Raw genomic sequence first — 17372 nt, 5'->3', positions numbered from 1 at the left:
AAATATTTTCATGCTTTCAGCAGCCATTCCTATATGCCTCAAACTCCTCTGGAAGACACCAGTCACCTAAATACTGTAGCACTGTGGAAAACCTAAAACTATTAGAAATGCAAGAAAATACAAACCAGTCTACACTGGTTTGTAACCCCCATACCAATATCCATTGTGTGTAACTGTGTGTTTACCCCTTCCCCAGGAATCACCCTTACTGCTAAACAGAAGTCTTTGAGGGCTTTTACTGGATGGATGAGTTCCTTCTGTGAAGCTTTAAGGGTTTTTTCTCATTAGTTCAGTGATTTTCAAATACATTCTCTTAGTTGCATCAAGGCCCCAGATGAAATCTAGGTGTCCCCAATCAGGAAAATCCTCATGGTAAATGAGCTTAGTGATCCGAGGAAGTAGCTTTGCCATGTCTTTTGTATCTGCAAACTTGTCGCGTCCACCGCTCCAAACAGCAACTGCTGTGTTCATCTTCTCTATCTCGTATACAGGAGGAGTAGACTGGAAGGAAGGGAGGAGACTTGAAGTGGATGCTGTCATGCCAGAAGTTGTTCTTAGAGAAAAGATTCTGTGCAAGCATCTCTTTGCTTCCCTCCCTCCCTCCCTCACTACAGGAAAACAGTCAGGACCAAGCCCGCCCTCCCAGCGTTTATTTCCCCCTACTCCATTCCTTGTCTACTGTGAAGAACAATGATCTGTCCTATTCCTCGGCCTCTCCATAGTGCATGGATACACGTCGTGCTGCAGTATGAGTCCTGCTCGTGCCCTTGAGAGGTGGGGCTATGGAGAGAGCAGTATTTGTGTTCATCAAGCAAGGACTGCAGAGCTGTTGTTCGTATGTGTCCCATCCCCACCTAGCCTGGGATGCTCTTCAGGTTTTGCTGGGGGCATGGAGTGAAACTGAAGGGCTTAGCTGTTCTGCTTGGGACTTAAGTAGCAAGAAGCAAGAAATACTTTGGCCATTTATAATCTGACATTAGACGGTTTCAGGGATCATGGGCATGTGTGAAACTGTCAGATATATCTTTGGAGCCTTTCTGCCCATGAAAAGCCACCTGCCCTGATTCAGAACAGGGTGCTGTAAGTAAGTCAAATGTGCTGATTAAAAATCAAACAATTGTCAGCTGATTGGAGAGCTCATCATAGCTTAGGTAAGAGATCCATTTCCTCCCTTAACTGAAAGGCAGACCTTGAGGACTTTTGGGGAAGAGTTATTGCTCCATCCTCATCCAGTCCCAGGACTTGAGTGTGGGTCTTGTCTTTTGGGAATGGCATGTAAATTGACCTGTCATGGGACACATCCCCGCATCAGTAAGGAAGACAGAATCAACCCAAATCAGCTTTTGTTTGCTGTCTACAAGGAACTCCCTATGCTTTGCCTATGAATAGGCTTTTATGCTCATGCGTATTAGGTTCAAGTGAAAGATTATCTATCTCAGACCACTTTCTTCTCCTCTCAGTAGCAGGTGAGGTCACGGGTCCTAAAATCTGAAGTTTTCTATTCTTAGTTTCTATTCTTAGCCAGAACCCAAGGATGAGTTCTCAAGAAAACCATATTGTCTTACCTGGTTGTATTTCTTCATGTTTTCCTTAGCGCCATAGTCATAAGCTTGAAATCGGTCTGCATGCCTTAGCTGTTAATATTGCAACAAGAACAGATACAATGAAAGTATTAAAAGACTGAGAGCAGAGTTCAGGGGCCAGTTTCCTCCCTGTGATTTAATGCAATGCTCAGACACTGAACTGTGAGTGACTCCTACCTTTTCCTCACTGTGGTTGGAGGTTTCCACAAGTAATGAGTACGGATCATAGGGTGAATGGCTTTATTGCCTTTCCCCTTGCTAACATTCCCTGCTGATCCTCAGACACCACCCTTGGCATGTTTTGTTATTAAAATGTTATTTGACTTAGTTGAGTAAACTTGGGCTTGCCATCCTGACCTGTGGCTAGGTACAAGTTTCCTGTTGGAAAGAGGACCTGGATGTCTAGAAGCTGTTGGGGCTATTACTAGTCTAGCGTACTGTGTGTTCTGTCTTCATACATCTTGTCTTTTGGCTGTCAGTTGTGTCTGGTGTGCTCACAGTAGTGGTAACGTTTCCAGAGATTCCATAATTCCTACAAGATTTTGGCTATAAATGTGTTGTGCTTTGAGAGCAATTTTGAGGCAGGACGTTGGATACTAGACATTAGCCACCTTGAGTATGTGTTGTCTACAAGACATGAAATCTGCTCTGCAGGACTGATGAATGAAGAGGTGAGTACATATGTTTGTTCTTTTGTTTTATTTGTTACTGAAACCTGATGAATAGTTTTTTCTTTTTGTTTTTTTTTTCTAGCAGCTGTGTATAATACAGGGTGAGAGAACATCATGGGATGGTTATTGCTGAGTTATTCCTGTAGTGTTTGGCTTGGATTGCGTGATTTAGAAACCCTTGACTTCAAGGCTTCAAGTAAGTGAGAAAGTGCTAGAAACCTGCTAGGGATATTACTCTTGCTTTTTTCTTCTGTTCTACTGTATCTGTGTTTGCTTTGTAGCCGCTTGACCTTGTTAGAGGCTGGCAAAACAGGCTGTAAAGCTACTGGCTGTCAATGGGTTGTCCTCATTTGTTAGCTCTGAGTAGATGTATCCTGAGGGATTGACTGCTGGGAATTTTTTGGGGGTGTCCCCAGGAGCACACCTATATTTAATACCATATTAAGTGTTGGCAGAAATGGGGGATCTGCCTATGGGATGTATGCAGATAGATCCTGGCTCTGCAGGTGCAATTACCTTGGACCCAGTGCTCTGCACGTGCAGTGATGTGTTTCTGGGCTGGAGTTCTCTTCCCTGGTCTGATTCAGAGCACAATCAGAACAAGCTCAGGTCTGCTGGTGCATAAGTAGAAACCTACCTTTAGGGAACTTGACTCCAGGAGCTAGACACTGGCATGAAAGATGAAGAGGGTTTTGGAAAAACCTGGCTGTTAAGAGCCTCCCTATAGAACACTGTTGCTCATCTTGTACTTGGCAGTGGCATAAGGCAGTTTCCCGCTTTCTCATTATGCCAGTGGAAGCATTTGTGTGTTTAACTGGCTCTGGGAGCTGATCCAGGCTGCAATTAGTTCTCTGGGGGAAAGCTTTAACCTGGATCACTTCCCTGTTCTGGCTTATCCCCTGGCTGCCCAAGTTTCCGCTATCCTCCTAGTGCCTGCCAAGTGCCTAGACTGTGCTCGAGTTCATTTGCAGCTTTTCAAGGCAAATGTCTTCAGCAATAAAGATGAAGGCTGGAAGCCACTAGAGGCTATGGAGAGGCCCGATGTGCCACAGGGAAATCTCAGTGCCTGATACTGAAGGTTCAGTTCAGTCCTGCCCTGGCCGGAGGTAAACAGCACTCCCTCTGTGGCAGGTGCTCACGACAGTACGTGAGAAGATGTGTTGGGCAGGTTCCCAGAACCACCGCCTCTGGACTTCCCTGTAGGCTGCCAGCTGAGTAGAAAGCAATAGTTAGAGTCAGTTTATATGTCAGTGCGCAATTATACCTGATGCCAATGAATGATGTTCTGAACCGATGTTCCAGCCGGGGAATGTGCTACGTATGCATCTATTCGACTCTGAAGAGAAAGCAGAAATGCTACAAATGCAGGGATCCAATGTTATGACAGAATAAAACTGTGAAGGACCTGAGTAATGTACGTCTGTGTAAAAACCCCACTTTAACAGGATATTCTTGAAATAGCAAATGGAAAACTGAGGGGCAGACTTGGGAATAGCTGGTTAATGGTACATGTCTACAGGCAAAGCTTTCTCCATGAGAGGGAGTCTGTTCCATAAAGATAGTAGCACTGTAGAAACATGTGGTTCAGCAACAGTAAGGAAAAAAAACAAAACAAACAAAAAATCCAACCATTTCCAGTCCTTTCAAAGGAGAATCGTAACCTCACACTCAACTGTCATGCATCTCTAAGTCTTTTGAAGATTTGTCTTACTCTTCAGTTTGCTCCTGGTGCCAAAGGAAGCCAGCTTACAAAACACCCCCATATAGACTGCCTTTTCTTCTACTTGAATTTTTCTAGTTCTGTTAAGGAGATGTTCTAATGTCTCCTTAGATTCCTCTTCCAGCTTGTTATCCTGCCCCGAGAAGCACATTAGTGGCTTGAATCAAGAAAGATGGTTTAGCTCTACTGTTTGAAAGGGCTGCTATGCCTTTAATTGCTTCTGCATTGGGCATTGGAGTCTCATGACTTTCCTGTATGTGCTATTACAAGTGGTTATAGATTGAGAAAAATGTGCCCAGGTTTTCAAAGATATCCCAGTAATGGGCATTGCTTAGGCCATGCCCACTGTAAAGGGGATTTAAGACACTGCAGTATCTACATGTTGGTAAGTGTGGGGACAACTCTCCTGTCCCTCTTGTCTCCTCTAACTGATATGCTACGCTTTGTGAATCCCGTTTGCAGGCATTCTACACTCAGGTGCATACAAAGACGTTCTGTAGCTCTCTGTGTTGTGGATTGAGCTGTGGGGGTCCAGTTCTGAGGAAAGAGGTGCTCTAATGCTAAGTATGTGGTACCTCAGTTCCCAGGTGGATCAAGGCTGGCAGAGCTTGTGTGGGGAAGACACTGACGAAAGAGTGAAGTTGCAGAGTGTCTCCTATGCTAGTGATTAATCAGATGGAAAAAGAAGTTCAGGGGAGTTCACTAGGAAGGCAGTTCCCGTTTCCCAGGGCCTGAGGTTAGCTCTGATGCCCTTGAGCAGCACTGTGCTTAATTAGTAGGGGATAATTGTTAATGGACTGCCTACTCATACATAATGATACTACATGTGTGGTAGGGTTTTATGGGGCATGGAGGCTTGTTAGATAATCTGAGTGTGAGAGAGCAAAAACCACCAGAGAAACAGATGTATGAGATATGGAAGGACTAGAAAGACAAAGCAGGACCCAGAACAAAAATGGGAATGTGCTACTTTGGGTAGTACTTTGGAACCAAGTTCTGGTGCAAGTAGCTTAAAATGTGGGCAGAGAAACAGCTGTTCCCAGTTCTTTAATTCCTCCAGTGTTTGGAGGACTATGGCGTCTACTTGCTTAGGAAGGAATTTAGGAACTTTATTACTGAGAAGTCCCACTCCGTAATCCCTTGGATCTTTTTAAACAGTATGTGTGTATGGCCAAAATTTGTTCAGCTCAGGCCTGAAAGAGGTTTCAGCTAGGCTCCAGACTGAATTCAGTCCTTTCTTCCTGTGATTTGAATGTGCCTGCTTATTGGTCACATCATTAGCTTTAGTCCTATTCAGTACTGTTCAAACTATACAGTGTCCTTGTATTCCCTCAGTCTATTGAGTATTGTGTTGTTTTATGTATGTTTACATGTGTGATGATTACTACATAAGGATAGAGTGCACAAATGAAATTTCAAAAATTACTTAAACTTTGCTTTGATAAAGTGTTCTTGCATATGCTTACCGTGTTCAGATTTTGTATGCTGCCCCCAGCTATGTAAGAGAGTATAGAGCCACAAAGCTTATCCAGGCTTGTACAGAGCTGTGTCACAGGTCCTTTCAGAAATTCAATCTGGTGCATGGTTCCTTTCCAGCCAAATACTAGCTGAAGGAAGGGAAAAGTACAACACTTTTTTTTTCCTTCTTTTTCTTGTTACAGGAGCATTTAATGCAGGAAACTTGCTGTTGTCTAATAGCCTACACTCTTAGCTCAATATTCTAAGGTTGCTGAAATGGTTTGCGCTCCCGATACTCATTAAAATGTATTCTTTGCCAGAGCACACCATATATCATTCCTGCCTTGTATTACTGGGTATCAATCCTGGTAGCCATCCTTCTTCTCCTAGTACAGTGACCTCAGTGCTCACACATATATGAAGTCCCAGAGATAGCCAGGGCTGTAATTGCAGATCTGTTTTGGCTCTTCTTGCATGAAGCCAGCACAATGTTAGGTAACAGCAAAAGTCCTATGACAAGCCAGTTTCACAAGTCTCTTACTTCACTGGGTCTGCTGCTGCAATCCCATCTTTCTGTTCTCCAGAACCTTCCCCATGGCACTTGAGGATATATTTTTCAAGTGCACTAGGTTATTCCTGAACTCAATATCAGCATATCACCCCTTTGGAAACATTTCTGCTCGGGTTGAGTGAACCCTGTGAATGTAAATCAGGCACTGGGCCTCTTAAGAGGAAAAATGACATACCCTGAGTAGTGATTCAGGAACATTTGTTATCTTAATCAAAGGGCTCGTACTGTGTGTGCATGTGGCTACTGGGCCCAGAGCAAGGAACACTTTGACCCTTTGAGCCAGCTCACGGTATGTAGAAAATGCTATGAACCCTGCAAACACAGAAGAGACAGCCCAAGTTAGTGAAGAGATCTTCCTTAGACAAAAATAAATAAATAAGCAGTAGGCAGCAAACAAGAAGTGAGACTAGATTAGTAGCCCATTGTCTGTCTGGCCATGTTTGTCTGTGCTGCATGTTTTGCCTAAGGAAAGTGTTGATGCTAAGTCCTGAAATGAACTTTATTTGGGAGACAGAGTTCATTCTGAGGATTAGGGGACGTCTGGACATTGACTTTATCAGAATAGTTTTTGTAGGTGATAGTCAGATTTTTATGATACGATCAGATTCCCTCTAAAGTTCACAAAGCTGTCATAAAATGATGAGTTTTCAGGTTGTAGTCTCTAAAGGACTACCTATGTTTATGCCTCCATGAAGTAAAAGAATAATTACCTGAATACCGGGAGCTTTGAGTTTTTTCAACTGATCACTTAAGTCAAAGGCAGCTAAAGACAGCCTAAATGGTTAGTTTGGACGTGAGAGTCTTTAAAGGCTCTTACAAGAGGAAAAGTAAGAAAAGATCTGGAGATGTGGCAACATATGCTTTTCCCACATTTCTTTCTCTATTTTCCAGGTAATTTATTGTAATGAAAGGGCAGTTGCTCCTTACCAATGACTGTCCATTCATGGATCTTAGTAATAAACCATAAACATCAGAAAATCTCAGTTGATGCTGAAGGAAAGTTAGTTGCATTCAAAAGTTATAAAATAAGTTCATGTTAAAGGTTGGAACTAACAGAAAGGAAGTTGTTAGTGTTCTTCCTAATTTTAAGTCTCTGGCAATATGTTTTTAAACAGTAATGTGGCCAATTAGAACCATTCATGAACGATGCTTTAAATTGTAAAACTGGCATTAAGTCATGCGACTTAGTAATGTTGAGGTTCTTTTTCTGTGTCTTCTGTTGTTTGAAATTAAGTAGTTTGTGCGCTGTTTTGGGGGAGGGGGTTGTTTTATTTTTCCTTCCAATTCATAATGAAAAGAATTGTATATCTTAATACAAAAGTTAAACTTAATGAAAATTCCTGTCACTGAGACTTTAAGAAAAATGTCCAGTGTCATATGTGGAGTACCCATTAAATAATGGCTTTTATGTCTCTATAATTTTTTAAAAAGGTGGAACTGTATTTGGATTTTCTATTACATTTCTTTGCTTATTTCTGATAAACAAAGCTGGTTTTAGAAAAGTTTTACGTATTTTGCAAATCTCAACTCAGAAGATGCTTCTACCTTAAATAACTTTCCACAGGCAAGAAGACTAGCTGAGCCAATGGGGAGACCCACCTACTGATTACATTGTAACATGAATGGGTGCGAACCCTGAGCTGTTCTAACCTTACCTATTGCTGAGCCTTCAGAGTGGCCAATGTAATATACACGTTTCTGTCCAGTTTTATTCATGGCGAAGTACAGCTCTGCTGGAAGATCGTATTTACCCATCTCATCAAAGCTACAGAGGAGAAACACAAAAAGCTGACACATGGACAGGTTGGCTCTCACAGTGTGAGTTACTGGATTTCAGCTTTGTTCATGGCACCAGGTAAAACCCATTCAAAGATGAGGTTGCACACTTCATGTGGATTCTTTGTTGTGACATGGGGAAAGGGGGGGAAGCATGCAGCTGCGCTACCAGGCTGCCAGAGGCCTTGTATGTTAGCTGTGGCCCTTGGGGAAGGGCCTAACTAGCATGGGTTAAAAAACACATTTCTCTCTCAGTTGACATCAGCTGTGAGAGATAAGAGATTTTGAGACAAGGCTGAGCAGCCTGCTCTTGTACTTCTCACAGCATTGCCTCTGTCTTCCTCAGCATCCCCTTTCATTTTCTGTTTTCTGAAATCTCTTCCCCAGGCACTGCTCCCAATTGTAAGTACTAGGGAGTATCCTTATTGGTCATGTTCTCTTCTCTCCTCAGCTGATACAGACCCTGCTTTCATACTGCTTTAGGTAAAAACCATCAGGCTGAAGTTATCTAGTCCCCTGGGAGTTGCCACCTTGAGTAATTCTCCCCCCACAGAGTACCTGAACTGCCAGAACTCCTTCTGGGAAGGCTTAAGGATCTTGTGTTTTGAAGACCAAGTGTTCCCTCGGCTGTTTCCCATCCAGACATCATAGCCGGCATCTGCTAGGATGAAGCCGAGGCTGTTGTTGGGCAGGTTAGAAATCCAGTGGGTAGAGTCTCCTAGAAAAGCATGCTGTAGGAAGACTACAGGCTTTTGCCCTGAAAAAAATGGAAGTATTCTTATACTGGAGCAGTAATTAAGTCTATTTAAGATTGGAGTGTAGAGTTTAGTCTGTGAGAGTTTTTAAACCCTTACTTCACAAAGCTCATGGGAGAACTAGGCATAGACATTGGGCTGAGTAACCTGGAGGATCTGATACGATGCAAGCAGTTTAACTGTATTATGTCAGAACTAGCAAATAAAGAAAGTATAGAATCGGCCAGTCTCATGTCCTTTTGCGCTGGAAAGGCAACTTACAGGTCCCCCAATTGAAACCATCTGTCTGCAGCTGAGAAATGTTAGAACAGTATGTGGATGAAAAAGAATAATTCATTCAGAGAAGTGTATCTGACCTTAGGTCTATTCACTATTCAATTGGACAAGACCACAAGAATCCTGATCTAACTTCGGTTACTCTTACTTTGAGAATTGGGTTGGTGCAGATGATTTTCAAAGGAGCCCTGGACAGAGACACTGAAGGTGCAGACTTGAGATGGATTCAGAATTCAGCCCAAATTCCTGACTAGGTGCTTTTGCTGCAGCTGAAGCATGTGGAACATGCTGTTGTATGTGCAAAGGTGAAAGATGGGTGACCCATGTAAGAGCTGGCCCCCAGACCTTCGTTATGTGCTGTAACTGACACACCTGTATTCTGACTGTTCCTCCCGCCAGGAATTCTGAAAACACGAAGCATGTATCCGTCCTCAGTAGTAACTTCATACTCCTCACTGGGGTACCCGTGGTATCTGATAATTTCACTCTGTAGGAAGCCAAAGGAGAGCTTGTTAACAAACTTTGACAGTGTAGAGGTGGGTGGAGAAGGAGGTGTCTGTTTGGAGGCTGCTTCTGTGCCAGAATGCGAAGCTAGCCAAGAAGGTACTCGGCTATGGAGGAGCTGAGGAAGGGCCAGGAAGGCGAATGTGATACCACGGAGCTTACTGTCTTCTGCTGCACCTTGTGCTGGTGGGAAGGGTCCCTAAAAAGATTCCTGCAGGACAGCACAGCACAGCACAGCTTTGCCCATGCCCCTCCCTCCTGGGGAAGAGCGGGTGCGTCCTCTAACGTAGCCATGAAGGGAAGGCTGGAGGATGCAAAAGGCAGTGAGAGCAGGGTAGCTTTGCTTGGGTGATGTGATTTGTGCGTGGTCTTTAATGCTGTGTCTCTCAGATAGAAATACCAAGAACTGCATTGTCCTATTTTGGAAGGTCAACAAGCTGGCCAGTGTGGCTGTGGGCTGTTTGGGGACAGTAGTGCAAGGCTGCTGGCCATGGGGACTGTGGCTGAGAGTTAAACATTACCGGTCTTGTGAAAGATTCATCAAAGGTCTTGTTGACCGCCTTCTGTTTTGGGGGGTAGCTGGGTAGCCAGACCTGTTTAGGTGGTAGTTGGCTGGTAGTTGGACTCCATATGTGCCAAATAGGAACTGCGCTGGGTGACTAACCTGCTTGCCTGAGTGCAGTCCTCAGCTGCATTGACTCCTTGATTGTGTCTGCCGCAGAGCAGAAATGTCAGAATTGCCTTTCAGCACCATCTTCTTCCTAAGCTGTACTGTGTGAAGCAGGTGTGTATATGCAGGAAGGCAGGGAGCTAGCACTAGACTAGGCTCAGCCTTCAGTGCATTACAGAGCTTGAAACCGTGGCTCATTCTCACCAGAACTGCCCCTCTGAAAATGGAATGAATGGATCCATTGCTTGCTGGGAAGTGTGGTGACTTGGGAAAGGAATGAGAAAAGTCGAGGTTCACTGAGTACAGGTGCAGCCTCCTAAGAGGAGGCAGTCTTATCTCCTTCAGCAAATGCAAGTGCAATAGTTTGTTGTGTTGTGCAAGGCTGATGCAAGTTGTGCCTTTCTGGAGAGTAAACATGTGGCAGGATCTGTGTTGGATTAATGCCAAACGATGTGGTCTTGATCCATAAGGAGTGCTTTCTTACCAAAGCATGATTAGGCAAGGCATACATAGGCAAGGCGAGGCGAGTTAGTTGAAGGAACTCCTGAGACCACCTACATGTAGTTTTGCCTGTGCCGTGGGGAGAGCTTTGGTAAGTCAGAGCATGGGGTCTTGTGTTACTTTGTGTTGAGAGAATCTACTGTTAGAAGAAGGGGTTCAGCGTCCCTTGCCACTTGTATTGAGCAAACAGGTTGTTAGCTTCTCTTTAGACAAGAAACCAGCTGCTGCCTCCACGGCTAAGGTGATGTTCTCTCTGGCAGCTCAGACTGTTCAGGTAAAAAGCCATGGTTTCCCCTAGGCTGGTGCTGCCTATCACGTTGCTGGAGGAACTCTGTCCTCTTGCCGTGATCGCACTCTCCCACTCTTCCTGCAGTAGCAGGCGTGACAATGTGAAGGCGCGTTGGGAAGGGTGACTGTGCGACGAAGACTCGGGGTTGCAAGCATAGCCCAGGCTTCTGTTCCTCGTGTATCTGTTGGGGTTCACCCGAAATGTAGGCAGGGAAAGGCTGGTGTTCAGTTTGGGCTGGCCTGGGCTGGGTAGCATGTGCTCTGGCCACAGTCCTGGACTGAGTGACATTGCTGGGGGTCAAAATTCAGTAGCCCAGATCCCAAGAGCCCTTCAGCAGGTCCTGGGGAATTGTTTGTCCTTTGAGTGAAAAGTAGCAGCAGGCCCTCTCTGTTCCAGTGCTTTGTGCCTGTCCTCGTGCAATGTGCAAGGGTGACATCTGTCCCCTGCACGTTCAGAGCTGGCCCTTGTTGCAGTCATGACTCTAATGCAGTTGCTTTGGCAAAGGGAGGTTGGGGAAAGTTAGAAATGGTTTCGGTGTCTTAACGCAGACTGTTAGTGATGGCACAGGGGTACTGCTAGTGCAACCGACGCTTTAAAAAGAAAGGCAGAGACAGCAACACAACTTACAACATTCATGAAGCATTCGGGGTTGCGAAGCTTCCTTTTCTGGATTTCCTCTGAGTTCAGAGTGTAGGGGAATCCTGCCGAAAAGGCAATTCCTTGGAAGCACAGCAGCGTAAGGAGGCACCGCATCTTGGGGCTGTGTGAAAGAGCACATGCACGTGTGTTTTCCTTGCTTTAGAAAAGGGGTCTTTCTGTGCAATGCAAGAGCACTAAGTGGGGAGTCTCCTGAAGGCCAGCCAGGGTGTGTTCCCCCAGGGTCTGACAGAAACAAGTACCTGTGTGAGGAGGGATGGTGTGCAGCTCAGGCCAGGTAACGGGGGTCGTGAGTGAGTCAGGGGCTCCAGGAGGATGTGGAACGGGCTTGGGGAATGTGCTTGTGTGAGATCAGTGCCAGTTTGTGGCACGGGACTATATCTGCTCTGTCTCAGAAATGGCTCTCCCCATTATAAATCTGTGTCGTGGGCAGGTGGAGGCAAGACTGTGCCCTTTCCTGGGTTTCTTGGGCTGACTGCTGGCCACAGGGAAGCTTTTCTGACCAGAAATTGCAGAGCAGCGTCTGCCTAGCACCAGCTTACGATGACTCTGCCTATGGTAGATTTCCTTCAAGGCTTTAGTCTTTTTTCTTTTCTTTTTTTTTCTTTCCTAGAACCTAGTGGATCAGAGCAGAAACATTGCTCTCTGTGTGCCTCCCCAGCATTTTTGTCAACGTGCAAATTTTGTGCAAGAGGCTTCCTAGAAAAGGGAAGGGCAGGTTGCGCGTCGTAGAGAGGTGCTGGGTGTGGGGCTCCCAGCTAAAGCTGTTTGGAGGGGAAGAGAAGTGTTGCCATGTTCAACACTCAGTGCAAGACGACCTTCCTTGCCTCCAAGACAGCTACAGGTAGGTGGGATAGGATTTTTCCTTCCAGTGTGAAGAACTGTACAAAGAGGATTCATCCTGAAGCTCAGACCCGTGCGTAACTGGAAAAGCCCTTTTGCATCTAGCAGTTCTTGTACACTGTGTCTGCACGAGTGAGGAGAGAATGGGGGCTATGAGGAGAAAAGTCACAGTCATTCTGCAGATGGAGAAGGACCTTCAAGATCAGGCAGGCCACCTAAAAATGTGCATCAACAGGATCTGTGGGACAAAAGGGATGCGTAACGCGATGTAAGGTTTCAGCTCGCGAAGGCTGCTTGTAAGACTGCCTCACCATCATGGGGACATTACTGCTCTTGTAGGCTTGTTTTCCTCAGAAGGAAAAGGCGTGTTTATATGACCATGGTGTGTTTATGTTAGTTCACCTTTCTGTCCATCCTGTAATTAACTTCTTGATGTCACTGGTAAATTTCTAGCAAGCTCAACAGTGAGACACAAGCCTGTAAGGTAATGGGGTTCCCAGGAGCTCCTAGGGAGTGTGTGTTGGGGAAGGAGTGTCCACTGGGGGTAGTGCCCTGCTGAGGGGAAGGCAGAAATCAGCTGTTACATGTTCTGTAACCAGCTGAACAGTCACAAGCATGAACTAGCCTGCTAATCAGCATACGAATAGCTTCATAGTAGCCACAGTATGCATGGCTGGGTGTTAGGGTTTGTGAGAGAATTTTGTAGAGAGCGCTGTCTGTATTACAATGTGTGTTAGGAAGTTAAACAGACTCAGGAAACAAGTCTTTCGGAAACCACTCATTGATAGGTCCACCAGAAGCGGAGAAGCCAATTCTTAATAAAGGGCAGAAATTCTTATGCAGTCACATGTTTTGAGAGTCTGCTTCTAGCATAAGACATCTGATATGAGAAGACATGCCTCTCTATGAATTTTTTTGTGCTTGGAAAGAGAGATACAGATCAAGGGAAGGTAGGAGAGCATTCTCTTACAAATAATGGGAAGATGTGCAGGAGCTGTGGGGGTGAGGAAGGGTTGCCCAAGAGATTTTTGCATTCTCTAAAACTCCTTATAGGACAGGGAGCTCCCAGTTTTTCTGGTTTTCAATTTCATCTTTAAATTTGACAGAACAAAATTAAAGAAGTTAAACCTCTTGAGTCATCAGACAAGTAGAACGAAACATAGTTTGGAAACACCCATCACTAAATTTGGCAGCACTCCCTTTGTATGCCAAATACTTCTTAATTTTTGTTGTCAAAACAGGAATCCTCCCAGCTACATACTTAGTACAACACTGTTTTCTGCTTTCTGCTATTTTACTCTTCTAATGGGAGTAAAATATGCCCCCCTCTCTCTGCACCTGAAATCTCATTTGGGAAGAAAACTTAAGTTCTGCTGATGTATCAGCTTGTTTTTGAATCACTGTCAAGACTAGGTGAGGCAATGTGGAGGTTAAATTATTCCTCTTGTTAGTGCAGGCTTTTCTCAGTGAAGTCTATTATCACCTAACTTAGCTAGCCCTCCTCATGGACTTCCAGGTACTTGCTTTTCAAATTAGGTACAGCAGGCTAAGTAACACCTAGCTTGGCAGGCCACTACTCCCTTAAACTTCAGAAGCAAAGACTTGAAAATAGGAGCCTTGAACAGCAATCTACACTTTTTATCTAATGAAATGAAGTCATAAGGAAGCATTGAATACAGTGAATTGTCATAAAACAATGTACTTGGAAGAAAAAAAGGACAGATAGACACACCCATACAAGTTCTTTAGGGACTTTTGAGATTTAATGAAATTAAACCACAAACCCTCTAGAAAGTCATCAATCTACCCTTCTGCTTTAGGCACTCTAAAATTTGTTTCGTGTAGACTCTAAGGGATAAACACAAGCACCAGAGCAGCATCTGTGGCTAAACATATATGAGAATCTACTGCCTTACTAACAAAACATACATGTGCATGAAACTGCAAGAGCAGAATGGCCAATTTAAACACACTTTTGGAATACTGAGACTTTAATTTCTGTGTTCTCAGATTGAAGAAAACAAAATAGTGGAAAATGAAACATTTAGTTGCTGTTTTTCTCCCCTTCGTGCAGGTCAAAACAGGGACCTTTAGGATAGGTTTCTTCCTATCCTAAGTTACAGCAAATACACGCTTCTATGTATAGCTTACAGGCTTACAGATCAGGGAGGAAACAAGCTGTCTACTCTCAGAAGCAACTGCACAAAACCAAGGCTGCACATCTTTCTGGAGACAGGCAAGAAAGAAGAGACCATGAACATATATGCAGAAGAAACTTACCTCTGCTTTGATTGCCTTACTTGTATCTTCTGCTGGCAGTTCCTAGGCTGCCTCCACTAGCTGGCTGATTCACTGGCAGAAACCTATGCCGAACAGACTGAGTATTTCAGGGTAGCACCAATGAGTGTCATGAGTTGGCAGCATGTATTGTAGAGCGTGTTTATGTGCTGATTTGGCAGTACTTCGGAAGTGGAGAAATCTTTATGATGAAAAAGATCTTACAGTTAAATTCACAAAACCAGAATGCACCATGGAGTAAGAGAGGTTAAGAGTTGCCTACGCACCAGTGGTTAGGATATTTAGCAGTATCTGGGTGTTTCAATCCCCTGAGGCTGTGGCAGACCTTTACCTGTACTGTCACCCATCTGGGGGGTGCTCTGAACATGTTATTTAGGTTGAAGTGCGGGAAGTGTCTGGCTTCTCTCAACATATTCTTCCAAGAATGCAGCTTCGGCTACAGCGTTTTACATTTGTGTTAAGTTCAGCATTACACACGTAACTGAACCTATTGCTCAGTGAGCAGCACAACCATGATGCCCATCTTACTCTGGATTAGTCTCTTGGAGTTGACATGGCTCCTGTATGGACCCTCTAGTGCCTAATAAGGCTTGAACATGTTGTGTAACCTTTCTTCCTGTGAGGGAACAGACAGACGTTTTTGTTTCTTCCAAAACATTTACATGCATTCTGTGAAAACATAATGTCTTTGGGGAATGCTGCCTCACCTCACTGAATTAATTTTAATCAGCCCAGAGGCTTAGTCTTCACTGAAATTGGCCAGGTAACCAGGGCCAGAAGGACGCATTCTGTGCACTTAGGTAGCAAGGCTACAAACAAAATAGAATCCTATTATGTTTGCACCCGTTTCTTCGGCTGGTTAACTCAGAGATGACTTCGGAAAAACTTGCTCCTCTTCCTGAACTGGTGAGCAGTCTGAAAACATGTAGAAGAACACCAGATGAAAGTAATGTTTTCTCAGGAACATGTTTGCAAATAATCTGCTGCCTTTGGGTGATGGGGGAAGAAAGCTGTGAACCAAGTCTTTATTAGAACAGGATGTGAGAGTAACCACAGGAACAGTTCTGCTTTACAAGGTAGAGAACTTTCTGTGGGTTGATGAAAAAGACAATTTCTTAGTGAAGAGCATCGGCAGCTCTGATGTCTCTGTGTGACAGTAACTTTCATCAAACCATAAATTCGTCACTCAGAAAGGCTCTGCACCATTGTATCTAGTCCATCCTTAGTGTACCAAGGTGGGATCAACAGTCCCTATGATGTTTCCAGTACGGCTTGCCTAGCCTGTTTTTTACTGATTTTCCATGACAGAAAATTCCACACCAGCCTTTTGTGTGGTCTCCAAAGGTGCAAAGTAGCTATGCAGCTGCAGTCTCTTTGCTAGGGGAGTTTGGAGATGCTCTGGCTTCTTTCAGGGATGTTGATATTGTATTTCCAGTCTTTAGTGTTGGAAACTCATAAACCGGGTCTCAAGGCCTGATGTTGTTTCTCTTACAAGCAGTTGAAGGGCTGATCCTCTGGAAAGCATTTTTTTCCCCAGGAATTTATGTTGGGTGGAAGGTATGTCCTTCCCTGGAGGAAGAGCTGTTTTGTTTGGGTCAAGCTCTTTTTATGTTCACAGAGCACAAGGAAACAGGATGGACTCCAGCAGTGGGCTCTGGAGATTAAAAAGCTCTGTTGGGTGTGTTGAAAGGGAAAGCCACAGAAGTGGCACCAGCTGTGGTTAATTTGTTTAGCTAATGAAGGATTTCATAGTTTGAGCAAGTGACCCTTTGGTTGTGTGGTATTACCAGTGAACTACCTTAGTGTGACAGCTGTAACTTCTGCATCCCAGACTCCACCCCCATTAACACTTGATCAAAATGGAGACTGAAGGCGTCACTCAGAAAAGGAAACCCCTAAATGCGCTGTTTCTTTTCACAGTGAGGCCAATACATTTTGTTTTGAAGACACAGTGACCCATAATGGTGTAACCTAAGAACCACGGAGGCTACCCATAAAGTGAGTGCCTTTATGTTATAACTACCTCTCTGAAATAAGATTGGCAGCAGCAGAGCTCCTCCAGGAAATTACATAGGATGATAGTTTCTTCAGCACTGTTTTCAAAGCAGCCCTTCCTGCTAATAGGTGAAGTGCTCTATATACCCAAGGGATGGAGATAATGGATTCTTTCTAGAAATGTCTGGGTACTTTTCATTTGAGTTTTTCCTGCTCAGTCTTTTCAGAGCTGTGATAAAGGGAGAACAGCTCAACTCTGTGGTAGCCAGTAGCTTCCACATAAATTAGCAGATGTGATGTTCCTGTTTGGTTTAGAGGATATTTTTGAACCAAAAGTGTCCTCCTGAAGTGCTGTTATTGCCAAGATGAAGTCAGCTTCTTTCTCCCATCCTGGAGAGTTCACATATACAAATCTGAAAGTGTCGTCAACAGAGATTGAGTCTGCTGAAATTTCTGTATCTTGGGGTGGGGGTAGGGGCTTTGACTCATGTTTCCCATCTTCCAGATGCATGCCTGAACCACAAGACTGCTTGTTGTTTTTTACTGCATCTTCCCTTTCTGTGTGCCTTGATTTTCCTCATGAAAAAGTGGCTGGTCCAGTTTCAAATGAAGAGAAACCCCATTTCTTTAAGGAGTGAGTTTTTTATGTGTAAACTGTATTTTACTTTGTGACTATCCTCTCATTTAGTAACAAAATTGAGCAATGTGATAACTGCTAGAATTAGTCTTGGCTTGCACTAATCTTTCAGAAACTGCCAACCCAATAAACTGAGAAGTAATGTGGGCAATGGAAAACTTACTGAGA

General features: G+C 44.2%; 1 protein-coding gene across 1 annotated transcript; it reads right to left on the bottom strand.

Annotated features, from left to right (window-relative positions):
- Nucleotides 1–267: 267 nt before the first annotated feature.
- LOC106487834 (lysosomal acid lipase/cholesteryl ester hydrolase-like) lies at nucleotides 268–11539 on the bottom strand. Its single transcript, XM_013946632.2, has 9 exons — nucleotides 11402–11539; nucleotides 9183–9297; nucleotides 8338–8536; nucleotides 7659–7768; nucleotides 6179–6315; nucleotides 5441–5581; nucleotides 3519–3590; nucleotides 1566–1634; nucleotides 268–501 (listed from the first exon to the last, which is right to left on the bottom strand). The coding sequence occupies exons 1-9, from the start codon at nucleotides 11525–11527 to the stop codon at nucleotides 268–270; spliced, it is 1203 nt and encodes a 400-aa protein (XP_013802086.2). The 5' UTR covers nucleotides 11528–11539.
- Between the last annotated feature and the right edge of the window lie 5833 nt (nucleotides 11540–17372).

Source organism: Apteryx mantelli, chromosome 7 (genome assembly GCF_036417845.1).
Source record: "Apteryx mantelli isolate bAptMan1 chromosome 7, bAptMan1.hap1, whole genome shotgun sequence".
NCBI lineage: Eukaryota > Metazoa > Chordata > Aves > Apterygiformes > Apterygidae > Apteryx > Apteryx mantelli.
The sequence above is the reverse complement of the archived record's forward strand: the minus strand, read 5'-3'. Positions and strand labels throughout refer to the sequence as shown.

What these genes read in the sequence shown, in the direction of transcription:
- LOC106487834 (XM_013946632.2), bottom strand. Translation starts at nt 11,527, where the DNA reads ATGCGGTGCCTCCTTACGCTGCTGTGCTTCCAAGGAATTGCCTTTTCG. An exon ending in GAGGAACAGTCAGAATACAG is followed by an intron (nt 8,537 to 9,182) that starts GTGTGTCAGTTA and finishes CATTTTTTTCAG; the next exon opens with GGCAAAAGCCTGTAGTCTTC. An exon ending in GCATACAAAATCTGAACACG is followed by an intron (nt 3,591 to 5,440) that starts GTAAGCATATGC and finishes CTTTCTCTTCAG; the next exon opens with AGTCGAATAGATGCATACGT.